This window comes from Dendrobates tinctorius, unplaced genomic scaffold (genome assembly GCF_039654945.1).
Source record: "Dendrobates tinctorius isolate UK_male_01 unplaced genomic scaffold, ASM3965494v1 ptg000086l, whole genome shotgun sequence".
In the NCBI taxonomy this organism is placed as follows: Eukaryota; Metazoa; Chordata; class Amphibia; order Anura; family Dendrobatidae; genus Dendrobates; species Dendrobates tinctorius.
The window spans coordinates 54,666,831-54,685,175 of NW_027361754.1; the positions used below are offsets into that span (position 1 = coordinate 54,666,831).

General features: G+C 41.3%; 1 protein-coding gene across 2 annotated transcripts in view; it reads right to left on the bottom strand.

Annotated features, from left to right (window-relative positions):
- The window catches only part of GABRD (gamma-aminobutyric acid type A receptor subunit delta), a 75,629-nt gene that overhangs the window by 23,694 nt on the left and 33,590 nt on the right, over positions 1-18,345 (bottom strand). Inside the window, exons 3-7 of one of the 2 annotated variants that reach the window (XM_073585412.1) lie at positions 15,157-15,224; positions 14,460-14,680; positions 9,968-10,050; positions 6,902-7,039; positions 2,764-2,919 (exon numbers count right to left, since the gene is read on the bottom strand). In XM_073585412.1, the coding sequence (XP_073441513.1) occupies positions 2,764-2,919; positions 6,902-7,039; positions 9,968-10,050; positions 14,460-14,680; positions 15,157-15,224 (666 nt within the window). The remainder of the gene's footprint in view (positions 1-2,763; positions 2,920-6,901; positions 7,040-9,967; positions 10,051-14,459; positions 14,681-15,156; positions 15,225-18,345) is intronic. The other variant, XM_073585413.1, reaches the window with a different exon arrangement.

The window sequence follows — 18,345 nt, forward strand, 5'->3', positions numbered from 1 at the left end:
TATCTAGATAAGTTCCTTGGGGGGTCAAGTTTCCAAAATGGGGTCACTTGTAGGGGGTTTCCACTGTTTAGGTACATCAGGGACTCTCCAAACGTGACATGGCGTCCAATCTGAATTCCAGCCAATTTTGCATTGAAAAAGTCAAACGGCGCTCCTTCCATTCTGAGCTCTGCCATGCACCGAAACAGTGGTTCCCCCCCACATATCAGGTATCTGCGTACTCAGGACAAATTGCACAATAACTTTTGCAGTCCAATTTCTCCTGTTACCCTTGGTAAAATAAAAAAAATTGAACCTGAAGTATTTTTTTTATGAAAAAAAGTTAGATGTTCATTTTTTTTTTAAATATTCAAAAAAATTCCTGTGACGCACCTTGAATGTGGTTTTGAGCACTTTAAGGGGTGCAGTTTTTAGAATGGTGTCACTTTTGGGTATTTTCTATCATATAGACCCCTCAAAGTGGCTTCAGATGTGATGTGGTCCTAAAAATAAAATGGTGTTGTAAAAATGAGAAATCGCTGGTCAACTTTTAACCCTTATAACTTCCTAACAAAAAAAAATTTTGGTTCCAAAATTGTGCTGATGTAAAGTAAACATGTGGGAAATGTTAGATATCAAGTTTTTTGTGTGCCGTATCTCTGTGATTTAAGGGCATAAAAATTCAAAGTTGGAAAATTGCGAAATTTTCAAAATTTTCGCCAAATTTCCGTTTTTCTCACAAATAAACGCAAGTTATTTGAATGAAATTTTACCACTAACATGAAGTACAATATGTCACGAGAAAACATTGTCAGAATCACCGGGATCCATGGAAGCGTTCCAGAGTTATGACCTCATAAAGGTACAGTGGTCAGAATTGTAAAAATTGGCCCGGTCATGAACGTGCAAATCACCCTTGGGGGTGAAGGGGTTAAGCAAAGTTGCTTTGTTTTTGATGCTTCCTGATATTGGATTACATGTGTTTTGGATGCCTTTCCACCATGGAAACGCAGGAAAAACTCATGTGCATTATTACCTGTGGATTTCCCACATCTACTGCAAGTCTGTGGCCGGGATCACACTATTGTGTGTGATGTGAGAAACTCGCACAAGTCTCTCATATCAACACCCGGCGCTGCCGCCGGCACTCAGGACCAGAGCTGCGGCTACATGTACCGCAAGATCAGCTATTCGACTGGACCTAGGAACTTGTGTGAGCACTGCTGTCATAGTAATGTTTCCAGGCTGATATGTAATAGCACACACCATTCTTTTCATATATTATCAGTATTATACATCAATTCTGCATAAAACTAATTCTGAATTTTGCAATGGCACCATAATTTAAAATACCGTCCTTGTTCTGTCCAGCCATATAATTGCTGTCTAGAAGGTCTAGTCATTTTTTATGTCTTCGATTATTACAGACATTGTATTTTTGTGTGTATTAATCCTTCATATATTTCATACTGTAAGGTAACAGCACCACCTGCTGGCCGTTTAATGCATAGATTCTAGTTTAATTTGCAATGTATTGTGGGATTGTTCCTGTTACATCATAGTCTTGTTTATGACACTGTGAGGGGAACAGCAGCCTTTATTCCTCCACGTGTCTTAGGAGAAACTACACCATTCGTGTTCTTCATGCTTCTTAAACAGCCTGCTCTAAGCATAGTTGGTAAGCACTATCTAGGTGTTATAATCCTGTGTTTATAACGTTTGTTGTATTAAATAGGTAATCATCAGCTATGTATTACCTCATGGTACCTATGTATTACCTCATGTTACCTATGTATTACCTCATGGTACCTATGTATTACCTCATCTTACTGTGTATTGCAGACTAGCTGTATTTTATGCTCTGTGCAGTTATATATTCTGAAATGCTCCTGTTATTGCATCCTATAGTTTCACCCTTTCCTGTCACATCTGCAATCAATAAAAGAAGGTTACAATTTTACAGCCTCTTTTCTTAAAGAAGACGGGTTTAGCTATATGTCTCATTGCACATCCTGCTAGCGTGTATGAGGACAGTATAGTGCTTCAACTTTTTCAAGGAAGCGGTATTTTTTCTCACTATTCCATGTGAATCCACAAGCAAAACATGCTCCATTATGGAGCCATTCTGTCCTAGAAGTAATGTGGTCACCCATGGAATACTGCTGACCAGTGATCTACTCTGTGTAAATGGAATCACCGTGAGCATAAAGCCTAAAAAATACCAATACACTGCGCTTAATTTACTGGTAACACCTAATATATCCCAGTGACAAAAGTAATAAAAAAACACAAATCACTTTGTTGCATGCAAAAGATCCCTAAACCTTTTATTATATCTTATATTAAAATTAGTGAGTGTGCTGGGATAAGGTGTTATCTGAGCATGCTCAGGTGCTAAGTGTCTTCGGTGTGCTCGAATAATATGTTCAAGTCCCCGCTTCTGCATGTCTCGCAGCTGTTCGACAGCACCAACAGATTCAGGGTTTGTCTAACGGGTAATCCCTGCATGTGTTGTCGCTGTCATACAGCCACGACACATGCAGGCGTAGCGACTCAAACATATTTTTCGATCACGCCGAAGACACTCAGCTAGCACCCGATCATGTTCGGATAACACCTTATCCAAGCATATTCCCTCATTACTAATTAAGATATAATAAAAACAACTGAAATAAACATTTAAAATAAAAAAAATATATAAATATAAAATATTTTCTCTTGCTTTATTTCTTTTTTTTTTTAAAAGTTACTTCCAGTCCATACAAAATGACACATGAATGTTACCCAGTGATACTCGTGCAGGGACGGCAGACTGACTGATCCAAAATGAAACCCATGACATGGCCACAAGTAAGATGGATGGCACGTAGGACTGTATGATGTACATCCCTCGATTTCTTTTCAACTGAAAACGGAGAGTCAGTCTGGGAAACTGACCTGCTGAAATATATATAAAAGAGATGTCATAAGTTTCCTCCTTCTCGTACATTGATGGCACCTAGAAAGCCTGGAATACATTGTGTTAATTGAATATTTGGTAGAACTATTTGCTAGAACTGAAATGTACATAATTATATATATTGCACACATTCAGAGGAACAAGTATATAAAATATTTTGCAAGTCATGTCGCAGCGCACATTGCTTACATATGGTGACATCCTTAGGCTAGGTCCATATAATCATATTTGTTCGGTCAGGACCAATGTTATTCAATGGAGCAGTGTAGATGAGTAGTTTTTCTCACTGACCGAATCTGCATGTGAACCCCCCCCCCAAAAAAAAAAATTGGAAGACGACGCTATTGCTGCTTCCTGCAAAAAAAGTTAGTTGCATTGAATTGAAATGTGTATGGGGGCAAGTCTTATTACCATAACATAGAGCATTTTCCCAGTGTGAACACAGCATGAGAAAAGATGCTCCAGAATTGATATTTTAAGAGGACTTCTTCATAGGGTTATTCTCCATCATGAACATTTTTCCTATGGATAGGCAGATCGGTGGGGCTAGACACCTGGAATACAGTACCTCCAGCAGTTCCATACAGAATGGAAACGCATGAGCTGCCCGGGCTCCAATTCAATTGAGCATTTCAGAGCCTTGTTCTTGGGATTGTTGGGGGTAACAACAATTGGACTCCCATATTTGGTTAGGCGAGAACTTTTAATGAAGGGAAATAACTAGTGATGTGCGAAAGTGCTCAGATAAGGTGCTATCTGAATGACTTTGGCGTGCTCGAATAATATGCTTGAGTCCCCGCGTCTACATGTCTCATGGCTGTTTGACAGCCGCTACATATGCATGTGTTGCAGCTGTTGAACAGCCACAAGACATGCAGCAGCGGGGGCTCGAACATATTTTTCGAGCATGCCAAAGACACTCGGTTAGCACACGAGCATGCTCAGATAACACCTGTATCCGAGCAACTTCGCTTATCACTAGGAATAACCATTTACATTCCATGAAGAATATTTTCAGCAAAGCATACCCATCTTATACATGAATTACCGTACCCAGCAAATATTACTGCTTTTAATAATCACTGCTTTTGTTGGATTCTGACAAGTCTGAATGCTGAAGTATTGGTTTATTTGCATGTGATCGATTAATCTTCTAAGCAACAAGGATGGTACAAGACGCTTTAACATCTGAAGGGAAATATGTACCTCCAAAAACTGAATAATTCAACTTATAGAACTAGTGATTCAAATTTATCTTTTCTTTTTTTTTTATCAAAAGCAACTTATTAGCACTTGCATGTTTCCCCAACAGCAGGCTGTCCCCCTTATTACAGATAATAACCCTTGGCTTGATTGATTGATTGAGCCAATAGGGAAAGACCTGTCAATCAAGCCAAGCCAGGCAGGGAGAAGCCAGAAAGAGCTGCTCAGCAGACTTCTCCTTGCGCAAGAATCCTATTTCAAGCTATGATTACCCATAAACTAAATTTGAACAATTTTTATAAATTCAAAGTGCAACTAAACTTTGAAAACATTTTGCTATCTTGTAGCACCTTCAATACTCTGTTGATCGGTTGGGGTCTAAGTCCTGAGACCTCCATCTTTCACTGAGACCATAAGATAGACAGGGTCGAGGAGATTATTAATGAGACACCCCTCTATGAACTCAGAATGTCATTAGGGTGTATGACTTTTTTAATCCTGATTGCTCTTTTAATTCAGCACACTGACAAATCAGCTATATATTGAAGCCTAAAATACAAGGTAATGTTAGTATACCTTATACAGTAAAGTAAAATAGTAGTAGACATAATATATGTGGAAGCCAAGGACAATAAAAATCACATGGCTAAATAGATCAAAAAATTGATCAAAAACTATATTACCACATATATATTGAACAGGACTAAAGCAGGATAACTGCAAATTTATACAGTAAAGTAAGCAAAACAATCATTTTTTCCGAGAGTTTTGAAAGAACTGTTTGACATATGAAAAGCCCCCATAAAAAATGTACTTTATTATGACATTTAAATGTAGAATTTTTTTTTTTTTTAGAAATTACCATATCCAACTACAATGTTATTAAGTTCATCCTACAAAAATCCCTATAAATGACCATACCTGCCCGCAGAGGCTAGCACCCTGAACAAACAAGAAAGGCGCCTCCATTCACCGTCATATGAGTCCCTAGAGCACCTCAATAAAGAAACTTCTGTAGACAAGAATGTCTTAAAGAATTATAAATCACGGTCAAGTAGGATGATTTATAAGAAATTTTGTAGGATGAGTCATTGACTATTATTGTGGGTATATAGCCAGCCCCATCACTTTAATCACAATTACCCAATAACATATGGATATTTATTTGTAGTTATCCTGTATGATTATGCTGGTTTGGCTTGTGATTTATTTTTGTGATCACTTTGCCAGCTTAATAATATTGTAGTTGGGTATAGTAGTTTATTAATATTTTTTCCTTCTTTTAAATGTCATAATAAAGTACATCCTTTTATGGGTTTTCTCATATACCTTATAAAGTACAATGTAAAAGAACTATTTTTATTAGTTACTTTTTATTGGTCGCTCTGCTGGTACTACCAACACAATTGAAAAGGATTATTACTACTGAAAATTAAAAAAAAGGGAAATATGTGGAGAATTTGCTGTTTGCACTGATATACTGTGTATTGCTTTCTTCTTGTGCAGATAAATTTTATTTAAATTTATCTCAGAAAAATATTGTTGATTTGTTATTCTCTTCCATACAAGACACCCCGCTGATCTAATGAAGGCTGCTAGATGCTGATCTGCTGAATAATAAACAGCTGGGATATTGATTGCCGACAGTGACACCAGGAATTAGACGTATATCTCACCCATCGAAATATATAACCGACAGAAAGCCTCCTCTTGTAATGAAATTTATGAGCAATGTGCTAGAATCCTTCCACTCATTTACTTTGCTCAGACGAGTTAATGTGTGGTCTAGAAATGCTGTAATCGGAAAAAATACAAATGTATGCAGTGTAAAGAAAAGATTTACAAGTGTATTCTCATATTGTGGCATATGATATGGCTAGGATATGCTTTAAATGTATTGCTCAGGCACAATATATTGATGACCCATCTTCAAGATAGGTCATCAATAGCAGATCGATGGGGGTCTGACACCTGACACCCCCTCTGATCACCCAACAGCTACTATAGAGGTACCCAGCAGATTTTTTCATTCTAATAAGATGTTTACGTGGAAAACTAACGCAGTGGTGTTTTAACAATTTACTTTTAATCTGTAGAACTGCATTTGCAAATGAAGCGGGACTAGTCTGGTGGGGCGGTCCTTTCCCGGGACTAGCCCAGCCTCAGATTTTCTAATCACTTCTCCCTGGGTGTGATTGACAACCTGCATACAATCCTCAGCATGGTAGGACCATTATACAAGCGTAATGATTAGAAAACACAAGGCAGGACTATTCGGGGGGAGAGAGACGCCCCGTTGGACGAGTCCTACTTCATTGGCATATATGTAGCTGCGGATACTGCCGCATATAAAAAACTTTATTAGAATAGAGAAATCTGTACTCATAAAGCTATGATAGCAGTTTGGAGTTCCATTTAAAGGGGTTGTCATACCCCTCTCTTGCCGTTCCAGCAATGTTGGTGCTGCTATTTTCAGAGAATGACATGACAATGATGTCTAAAATGCCCGCTGTAGCATTTACTATTTCATCAGAGCGGAATATTGATGAGCTGCGCCCACTCATTGGCTGCAGTGGTCAAGTGACACAACAATGTCATGTCTTTCTCCAGGAATAGCGACATCACTGGAACGGCCCCTCTGTAAGAACGGAGTATACACTGTTTTAATTTGCGTCCTGAATTGATTAAGCCGGAGTTGTTCAATAGTGGAATCTGCCATTAATGTGGCTGGTTTGTTGCATAGTAGACACACATTGTTACCTGATTTGAAGTTCATCACCTCTTTGCTGAACTTGTAGTCAGTAATGGTGAATTGTGAAAGCTCCAGCTTATCTAGACCATGGATCCGGTTCTGGTTTTCTGACCAGTTGTAGATAATGTCTTCAGCTGAATACCCATCTAGAGGATATTGAAAAGTTATAATCCACCATGAACAGCACAAGACAAGGACGTTCTATGGAGTATGGCGTGTACGAGGTTACATAACTTGGTCAGTGAAGCACAATACCTAACAGTGACACTTCAACGCTCCCTCCGTTCTTAGTATTGCTCTGGGCAAACTATTGTCACTTCCATTTTACAAAGACAAAATGCATTTATTTATTTGTCTGGGATGACACAAGGGTACAAAATATAAATTTGTCGAAATAAAAAGAAAATCATGAATTCTCATATTATTAGTGGAAGAAAGTGATAATTATTTAAACACGTTCCTTATGATAAACCTTTACTTTATATGTTTCTAGGTCTTTCCCTATAGTAAAAGGGGTAAGCACATCACTAGGGTATGCTATCACTTCCCGATCAGCGGGGGTTTGAGTATTGGGTCTCCTATTAATTCAATAAAATGAAGGAGCTGCACCACTAGCTAAATGGGTATTCCCAAAGTCCCTTTTCTGCAGTGCCCCTCTGCCCAGCCTGCTGACATCCCCTTGATGGGTGGATGCAATCCTCTTTCGTGCCGCTAGCTTGATCTTGTGCCCTCTTGATTGTGTCAACCATCTATGGTAAGGGTTGTTGATCCGATCCTCTTCATCCTCCTCATAATCTGGATAGGGGGAGGTAAAAGTGCCGCTGTTGAACAACTCCTGGGCTACTGCCTAGAAGTCATCGGAACGAGAGGATAAGCATCTAACATGCATAGTCTAAGGTGATCAGTCAGAGTGGATAGAAAATTGCTTGGGGGCCAAAGCATGGCCGACCACCTCTGCAGTCTACAAGCGGTGGCCAGTTTTACGCTAAAGAAACTCAGTGTTTACAAGCTCTTTGCTACAGATCGCTGGATCCAGCCAGCTCCAGTGCCGCCACATTTCTCCGCTGTGCTTGTAGCATTGGAAAGCGAGCAATTCAAACCAGCGATGCAACCAAGCCACTAGTCCTAGTACTAGTTGCTATGTATTTATGCATTTATACGTGTGTATTGCACATGTTTTTATTTATTCTATGTCTTGTCCATTGTTGTATTGGTCTTTTCCTTTTTTTTTTCTCTTTTTTCTTGCAAGGGAGTGACTCCACCAGTGATTTGAGGGCTTAGTTGTCTGCCTCTTTGATTATACACATGTGTGGAGTCCCTCTGCTGATTAGGAATGTTTATAATCATTTTGTGAACTGTTTTGTTTCATGTCTCTGAGGAAGAACCTGGTGTAAGGTTCGAAACGCGTCAGGTGTGGGGGGGTCTGTTTTCCCCTTTATGGTTTTATCATGAAATTATGTGAATAAAACTTATCGTGGATTTTATCAAGTCTCCAGTGTCGGATCTTCCTTCTCTCTTCATGTTTGCAACACATGGTGGTCAGCCATTTGATCCCTAGGCACGACCGGCTTACAGGACTATTTTGGTGAGCACAAATTTCCCTTTCCCCTTCCTAATTTTCTAGTCCTAATGCCACTAGTCCTAATCTTAAGGAGCGCACGGGCCCCCGGCCAGCAAATAGTCAAGAGGCTGAAGAATGAAGATGATTTTTGGCTTTTTCAAAGATTTTTCACGTACAAATTTTCCCCTGCTGATTTTCCTTGGCAGATAATTCCGCAGATCTTTAAATTGCATCCTATGTTTTGCAAAGGGTAAAAGTTGTGGAGAAAATGCAGGGCATAAATTGACAAACCGAGGATATAAAATCTGCAATACAAGTCAGTTTCTACTGCAGATTTTTTTCCATTGCACGTATAAAAGAATGAATAAAATCATATGCACATTGCTCTTACTTTAATACTCTGTAGACTTTCTTCCACAGAGCTGAACCAAAGAGGAGTTTGTCATTACGTTTTTGCTACCCTATCTACGAGCAGCATGATGTAGGGGCAGAGACCCTGATTCCAGCGATGTGTCACTGGGCTGATTGCTGTAGTTTTGATACAATAACAGTTTTCTCAGCTGCAGATCTAGCAGTTCTCTTATAATCTTGCCCTCACCACTGATTGGCAGCTTCCTGTGTACACTGTGTATAGGCAGAAAGCTGCCAATCGGTAGTGGGGGTGGGGTTATACAGAATCCATGAATATGGAGGACTACATGGCAGCTGGTTTACTAGTCCTCTAGTGATAATTTCCTGCTGATAAAACAATGATTTTATTAAAACTACAGCAAGCAGCCAATAAATGATATAAGGCTCGAATCAGGGTCTCTATGTCTCTACATTATGCTGCTCTCAAATTAGGAGCTGAAAACTTGGTAAAAGATTCGTAGGAAACTGCTTGCTTAAGTTAATCACTTTTTGATAGAAATGATGTGACAATTTGTTGAGCCTCCGCTGGGCTCCACAGTGATGAGCTGTAGTTTGTAGGCAAAGCTAGCAGTAAGAGTTCAATTTACCTGCAGCGTCACCACAGGAGAAAAGAAGCTTCACATTAAAATCAACAGACTGTTAACGTAATTCGTTGATTTCTTGGACGCTCCAGAGTGAATGACAGTTTTTTTAGCGGCTCACGTAAGGGGCACTTCCATCATATTCCATTAACTCAGAATTCCCTAATTGTCTAGAATTCACATGTTCGTCTGCTCTGATACACTTTAATCAGAGTTTAAACTTTAGGCAGGCTTCACACATCTGTGAAACATGGACCATGCACGGGTCAGAATACTGTCCCAGACTGCCAGGTTTCCTGGCCTAAGGTAATATCCTTATATATTGTATGCCTATGAGGTCATTATCTGAGGTCAGAAGATGCCGTGGCAGACCCTGATATTTCCAAGCATGTCCTGTCTTTCATGGATGTGTGAAACTGGCCTTGCAGTCAGATTAAGAATTCACATAAAGAAGATTCCAGTGTGTAAAAAATAGTTTTTTATTTTCTTTTTGTAAACAATTAAAGTGTTAATTGACTTACAGCTTTCCAGGTCCAACCTACACTCTTGCTCATCTAGGGGGTACTTTGTTAAGTCCATATCACAGGAGACAGTTGATGTGATTCTGCAATTGACACAAGAGTCAACAATAAAATCAGTGTCACTCAAACTTCACGTATGATGGGATCCCAGACAATTAATATGAGGGCTTATACTGCCCTCCTTAGCTGATTTATTTTATGTGCCTAGAAATATTTATCATCAGATATGGATTTTTTAAAATTTTCATTTCCTATCTTAAGGAAATATAAGAAATCTTGCAACTTTCACACTTACCACTAAGTTTGATAATAGACTTAGACTTTTTTTTTACTTTTCAGCAGTCTCATTATCATCACAGGCAGGATTGCAATGACAGATAGCATCTCTTTAAAGCAAAGATAACACAGGATCTAGCATCTACATATATAATTGCCTTAAATTGTTCGTCATCCACTTCCGTCTGGATGTCCCCGAATCCCACAATCCACCGCGCCGCACCGGAAGTACGCCGACTGCCATTTTGGAACACCCAAGTGATGCCGCTCGGATCCAGGACGCAGCTGCGTTCCTGAACTCCGCTGCGATCCCAAATGCTGCTGCAATCCTGAACTCCGCTACGATCCCAAACGCTGCTGCAATCCTGACCGCCACAGGGATCCCAGCTGCCGCTCAGATCAAGGCCACCGCTGCGATCCCAACCACCACTGCGATCCCGACCGCCGCTGTGATCTCGACCGCCACTGGGATCCCGACCACTACTGGGATCCTGGCCGCTGCTTGGATCCCAGCCGCCACTCGGATCCCAACTGCCCCTCGGATCCAGGCCGCCGCTGCGATCACGAGGCTGTGAAAGGGGTGTAACGAGGGGGTATAACGAGAGAGGTGTAATGAAGGGGGTATAATGAGAGGGTGTGATGAGGGGTTGTAATGAGAGGGTGTAATGAGGGGGAATAATTAGAAGGATGCCGCCACCGGACCCTGCCAGGACCCACCGCCTGACTACACGTGCCGGATCCCACCGCTGCCTGGCCACCCACCTCTGTGCAGTCACAGCTGGCAGGAAAGACCGCGGCTTGAGGCCTGTGCTCGAGATTGGGTGTGGCCACCCTCTGATGGCGCCACATACCATCCCCAGCACAGACCGCAAAACACCGTCTTTCCGGCCGGTTGTGCCACCCCCAGCTCCACAAAGCTGCCCCCATCGTGATGTTACTGCCCTCCCAATGCGATAGCTTCGGGCACACATCTAGTTTACAATATTGTCACAGTTCACCTCCTCAGCCCTCCTTCACAAGAACCTTTATCCAGATCAAAGAATGCCAAGAAAGAAGTCAAGGCAATGTATTGCTTCCTATTACCATGTGACTGCTGTACAGAACAGGAAGTATGAGTCTAGTATTAGACATAGTTGACAGTGAGAAAATTGCAAGTTTTTAGATGTTTTTTTTCAATATAGTGATATGAAAAAATTGTAAAAATTGTAAAAAATATTATGTATCTTTACCATTAAGAACATGATTTAAGCAATAGTTAATTTTTTAATGACAAATCTCCTTTAAGTAGAAAGTGTGGGGTCTGCGAAAGGTAGTAGCATAGTTACTTGGGAATCCTTTTTACTTTTTTACAGATTAACATAGTGAGAATCAAACATAATTTCGAGGACAATACAAACCATTATTTTCTCTTGTAGAAAAAAAAAAAGCCACTTATTGCAGCCATTGTCTGCTGATTTTTTAGAGCGCGGTACCGATCGCTTCTATAGGAGCTGAGCTGCAGTTTTTAGCACTGGCCACTACACAATGAGAGAGAGAGAGATTTTTTTGCTGCGGCCGCTACGGTATTTAGAGTTAAATCTCCAGGAGTAGCATAAATGCGGATCCGACGTTGAAAAAAACGTTGCATTGTCCGTTCAGTGATGTCAGCGGATGCCAAAATTTTGGCGGATCCGCAAAATATCGAATCCAACGGATGAACATCCGTCAAGATCCGCCGATAATGCAAGTCTATGGGGGAAAAAACGGATCCGCCAAGAAAGATGGCGGATCCGTTTTTTTTCCAAATCGGTGGATCTTGACTGATGCTGACAAATGGATGTGTGAAACAGGCCTTAGTGACAGAGCCAAATTGGTACTTGATGATCAAGCCAATTTTTACAATTCTGACCATTGTAACTTTATGAGATTATAGCTCTGGAGCACTTCTACTGATTTTGTGAAAGTTTTTTTGTGACATGTTGTGCTTCATGTTAGTGGTAAAATTTCTTCTATATGACTTGCGTTTATCCATGAAAATAACTGAAATTTGGCAAACATTTTGAAAATTTTGCAATTTACAAACTTTAATTTTTGTGCCCTTAAATCAGAGTGGTGTCACATAAAATAGTTAATAAATAATATTTTCCCCATGTCTACTTTACATCAGCAAAATTTTGGAAACATAATTTTTTTGTTAGGACGTTAAAAAGGTTAAAAGTTGACCAGCGATTTCTCATTTTTCCAACAAAATTTACAAATCCATTTTTATGGACCACCTCACATTTGAAGTGAGTTTAGGGGTCAATATAACAGAAAATACCCAAAAGGGACACCATTCTAAAAACTGGACCCCTCATGGTGCGCAAAACCACATTCAAGAAGTTGATTAACCATTCAGGTGCTTCACGAGAACTAAAGCAATGTGGAAGGAAAAAATGAACATTTTACTTTTTTCACAAAAAATTTACTTTGGAACCAAACTTTTTTTATTTTCACAAGGGTATCAGGAGAAAATGGACCATATAATTTGCTGTGCAATTTCTCCTGAGTACACTTATGCCCTGTATGTGGGGGAAAGCCACTGTTTAGGCGCATGGCAGGGCCCAGAAGGAAGGGAGGACCGTTTGACTTTTTGAACGCAAAATTGGCTGGAATCAATGGCGGGCACCATGTCGCGTTTGGAGACCCCCTGATGTACCTAAACAGTGGAAACCCCCCAGTTGTAACTCCAAAGTTAACACAGCCCTAACCCCAACTCTAACCCCAACACACCCCTAACTCTAATCTCAACCCTAACCATAACCCTAACCACAACCTTAACCCCAACACCACCCTAACCCCAACACCACAACCCTAACCTCAACACAACCCTAACACCAACCCTAATCCCAACACTAGCCCCAACCCTAACCCTAGGCCAAACTTAGCCCTACCCTAACCCTAGCTCTAACCCTAACCCCAATCCTAATCCTAACCCAACCCTAGCCCAACCCTAACCCTAGCCCAACCCTAACACTAGCTCAAACCTAACCTTATCTATAACCCCAACTATAACCCCAACCATAACCCTAACCCTAGCCCAACCCTAACCCTATCTATAACCCCAACTATAACTCCAACCATAACCTTAACCCTAACCCCAACTTTAACTCTAGCTATAACTCCAACTATAGAAATTAAATATGAAATCAGACGGTGAATGCAATATTGGGGTAGGTAAAAACCAAGCCCCAAATCATGTTCTCCGGGTTCTCAGCTACCCTAGGTAGCCGAGACCCTGGAGAATTTCTGACGCTGGGGGGCGCTTTACACTTATTTCTCAGCACCATTAAAAAGTGGCGATGAAGAATAAGTACCCTTAACTGCCGCTCTTAAAAGGTGTATCAGCGGTCGTTAAGGGGTTAAAGAAGGTCGAAATGTATGGAGATGGACAGGCTGCCCACGTTCCCCCTTGAAGATACGTGTGTGATTGTGATGTGTTGTATTATAATGTTTACTTTTTAATGTTTTGCATTGTCATGTGCCACAGCAACAGGTAGTGAGTAGGCATCGATAGAGTTAAGAGTTGGGACTAGCCCAGAAAGGGAAGGCCTATGTAGCAAGATCAGAGAGGACTTCCTGGTAGTGAGTCAGACAGAGCTTAGCTTGCAGCTAGAGCGGACCTTTGGTCTGATACTAATCAGAGCCACATGAGTTGGGTGTCCTCAAAGTTAGTGCAGACCAAGGCAGTGGATAGAGAGATTCGGAATAGAGAAAAGAGTAATGTCAGAAAGACAGAATTGATGCACCGGAGACGGGTCCTGAGACAGGGCTCCTTGCATTATGGCCTTGAATTTATAACTCAGAGGTAACAGGTCAGGACGGAACAAAGGACGTGAGACAAAGAGAGGACCCCGGGTAGGAGTTCCAAGGCATCATCAAGCAGAGAAGCTAAGTACCACCATATTGGCTAACTAGTTCGTTAAGTAAAAGGTTTATTTTTGACTGGTGGTCTCACTCATTATAGTCCACAACATCTGGTCCTACCCAACCAAAGTCATCGGTAAAAAGTGACCTGCAGGGACGTAGCGCCCCCATTGACAAAGTCCACACACCCAGCCAGGACCCTCACCTTCATGTAACGTAAGAGATGAGTACCTCACCCACGGCTACCGCCCCGCACCACGTTACACAAGACAGGTATCATTTTTATTGTTGTACCAGAACCTTTGCAGCCGTAAAACAACACATCTCTTACCTACTGCTGTACAAGATAACACCATCAGGTTGTAGTCTGATTAATTTGTTTTCTACTGTGACGTCATGAAACCAGGCAGATTTGGCATTCACTATAAATGTGTCTGGAATCCAAAGTTTCTCAACAAATCTGCTGTCAAAGCCAAGAGTCTTGTTGGTGTGATTGTAAGAAAGTCTTTCATCTGTCCAGCTCTGACGTAGGAACACTGTCATTGTGTATTCCTGAACAAAAAAATAATTTAGGATAAATTTCCTCCTGCAGTCAGGTAAATATCAAACAGCAGAAGAAGACATTATATAGGAGAGAACAACATAATACTAACAATACAAAACCTGCAAGAAGCAAAATGAACATAAACCCTGCTGCAACTAAATTAGTAAAAAGTAAAAGTGCATTTAAATAACATAGGGTTCTTATTAACACTGTTTTTGATCAAAAGTAGCATTGTCGGCAAGGTGACCCCGTTTGGGAGGGTCCTACTGTTACCAATATTAAGAACCTTACCATGTGTCAACTCTGACAAGTTTTTGGGTGTAAAGTGAAAAAATATGAACTTCACAGGGAATGAATAGTTTTTAAGGCACTGTAAATATTTGCTCATTTCCACCATTGGGTATTTTTTCTCATTTAGATCGCCACCTAGTGCTGGCAACAGGTATATGACGTTATACATAAGCTTGTGTCTAATTATTGTTACCATGTTTATTTCAGAGATGTGGTCAATGCTGGTCACTTCAATGTCTAAAACAACAGTGACTGGAGGACCTGAAATAAAAGAGAATTAAAAAAAAATGTATATGAAACATTGTATTTGTGTCATGACAATAAAAATGTAATTTTATTAGTAATTGAAAGCAAAGCTCTTTTGGTTTTGGGTCCCACTTCCTCCTATGGGTGAGGAATGGGGATCTCTGACCTATTCTGCAACCTTAAGTGGTCTCTGAACACTGCATCTGGTTAAGGAGTAAACAAATGCAACACTCCCCTGGGAAATTAAAGGGAACCTGTCACCCCCCCAGGTGTTTTTAAGTAAAAGAGCCACCTTGTGCAGCACTAATGCTGCATTCTGTCAAGGTGGCTCTTTTATTTAGCGTTCCTTCCACCGCAGAAATAATCGCTTATAAAATTGGTCAGACATACCAGAATCTTGACCGGGGGGCAGGTCTTTCCACCTCTGACACCGACGCCTCACATCCATCACTCATTTCGTCGTTAGGTCTTTACTCCGCCTCCTCTGTGTTCATTTTCAAATGCTGGCACCTGCCCTGTAATATATTTTCTTGGGCATGCGCAGTTAGCGCTGCCTACTCTCACATCACTTCATGGCCTGTCTATCGCGCCTGCATGGACGCGCTGCCAGAGATCCCGCCCCGCAGTCGCTTATGATTTATTCACACTGCGGGACTGGGAATCTTGGGCATGAGAGCCGCAGAGAACTACTGCCCAAGGGACTCCACGCAGCCTCACTGACATCACTTTCTGACCTGAGGTGAACTAATGAGCGTGGGAAAAATGCAGAAACTTTGCCATGGTAATTAGTTCATCTCCGGGCAGCCAGGGAGGCTGCGCAGAGATGAAATAATTCATTCTGGCAGTGGTTGGTTTACATGGGGCTGGTCACATCAGCACCGGTTGCGGTGTAAACCACTTAACCCTTTCTGATGGACTGCAGTGGGGGACCTGACTGAGCAGCGGAGAGGTAAGGATATGGTTGCTTTTTTTGTTTTATTTTTGTTACAGGTTGCTGGTTTATTTTTGGATTACCAGTGCAATAAATCTTGTCAAAAACTCACTAAAATTATTTTTAATTAATGTCTGTGTGTGTTTTTTACTGTTTAATAGTCTAGGGTTAATAATGGATAAGTGTCTAATTGACACCTCTCCATTATTAATCAGCTTAATGTCACCTTCCAATTGCAATGTGACATTAAGCCATTAATATTAACCCATTAGCCACCGCTACAGGGCAATGGGAATTATTATTGTTATTATTATTATTTATTAATATAGCACCATTGATTCCATGGTGCTGTACTTAAGAACGGGTTAGATACAAATTACAGATATCATTTACAGTAAACAAACTAAGAATGACAGACTGATACAGAGGGGAGAGGACCCTGCCCTTTCGGGCTTACATGCTACAGGATGGGGGGAAGGAGACAGTAGGTTGGTGGGTTGCAGCAGTTCTAGTGTTGGTTGAGGTGATATCTCCAGTAGTGGTGAGGAAGTAGTGGGGTCATTGCAGGCTGTAGGCTTTCTTGAAGAGGTGGGTTTTCAGGTTCCGTCTGAAGGATCCGAATGTGGTTGATAGTCGGACATGTTGGAGCAAAGAATTCCAGAGGATGGAGGATATTCGGGAGAAGTCTTGGAGGCGGATGGGTGAGGAGTGAATAAGTGTGGAGGAGAGAAGGAGGTCTTGGGATGACCGGAGTTTACGTGAGGGAAGGTATCGGGAGATTAGTTCAGAGACATATGGGGGAGACAGGTTATAGATGGCCTTGTAGGTCAGTATTAGTAATTTGAACTGGATATGCTGAGGAAATGGAAGCCAGTGAAGAGATTTGCAGAGGGGAGAAGCGGAGGAGTAGCGAGGAGAGAGATGAATTATTCTGGCAGCAGAATTAAGGATGGACTGGAGAGGTGCGAGGGCGTTGGCAGGAAGACCACAGAAAAGGATGTTGCAGTAGTCTAGGTGGGAGATGATGAGGGCGTGCATAAGCATTTTAGTAGATTGATGGTTGAGGAAAGGACGGATTCTGGAAATATTTTTGAGCCGGAGGCGACACGAGGTAGAAAGAGTTTGGATGTGTGGTTTGAAGGACAGGGCAGCGTCAAGGGTTACTCCGAGGCAGCGGACTTCCGGTACTCGGGAAAGCGTGATGTCATTAATTGTGATAGATAGGTCAAGTAAGGAAGATCTGTGAGATGGAGGAAAGATGATGAGTTCAGATTTGTCCACATTGAGCTTGAGGAAGCGAGAGGAGAAGAAGGAGGATATGGCTGATAGATACTCCGGGATTCTGGACAGCAGAGAGGTGAAGTCTGGGCCAGAGAGGTAGATCTGAGTGTCGTCAGCATAAAGGTGGTACTGGAATCCATGGGACTTTATGAGTTGACCCAGGCCAAGGGTATACATTGAGAAGAGTAGGGATCCTAGAACAGAGCCTTGGGGGACTCCAACAGAGAGAGGGTGGGATGAAGAGGTAGTGTGGGAGTGGGAGACGCTGAATGTGCGGTTTGAAAGGTATGAGGAGATCCAGTATAGGGCAAGTTCTTTCATGCCAAAGGAGGAGAGGATCTGTAGTAGGAGGCAGTGGTCAACTGTGTCAAATGTAGAGGACAGGTCTAGAAGCAGGATTATAGAGTATTGTCCGTTTGCTTTGGCTGTAAATAAGTCATTAGTAATTTTGGTCAGGGCTGTCTCTGTGGAGTGATGGGGGCGGAAACCAGATTGTAGATAGAGAGGATAAGTGCCAGAAAAGGCACATCTTATAGATGTGCCTATTCTGGGGTGTCTGAGGGCAGTTTTTTTTTAGCCAGGGGAGGCCAAAAACAATGGTCTCTCTCAAGGCTATTAAAATCTGCCCTCACTCACCTGCTTTACCTCTCTGGTTGTAATTTTGCCGCGGGAACCCACACATTTTTTTCCAACGAATTAACCCCTTAATTTAACACCTAGATGTCCCAAATTTTACACACAAACCCTATTTTAATTATTAGTCAGGGACATATAAAAAAGACATGAAATGAAATGGATTACTGTATGTAAACCATGTGTCATTTCATGTCGGGTTTGGGAATAATTTTACAGAAGCTGGCAATTGATTTTGCGGCTATTCTACTATGTAGAACTCTATGAAATATATATTTACAGTGTGTGTGT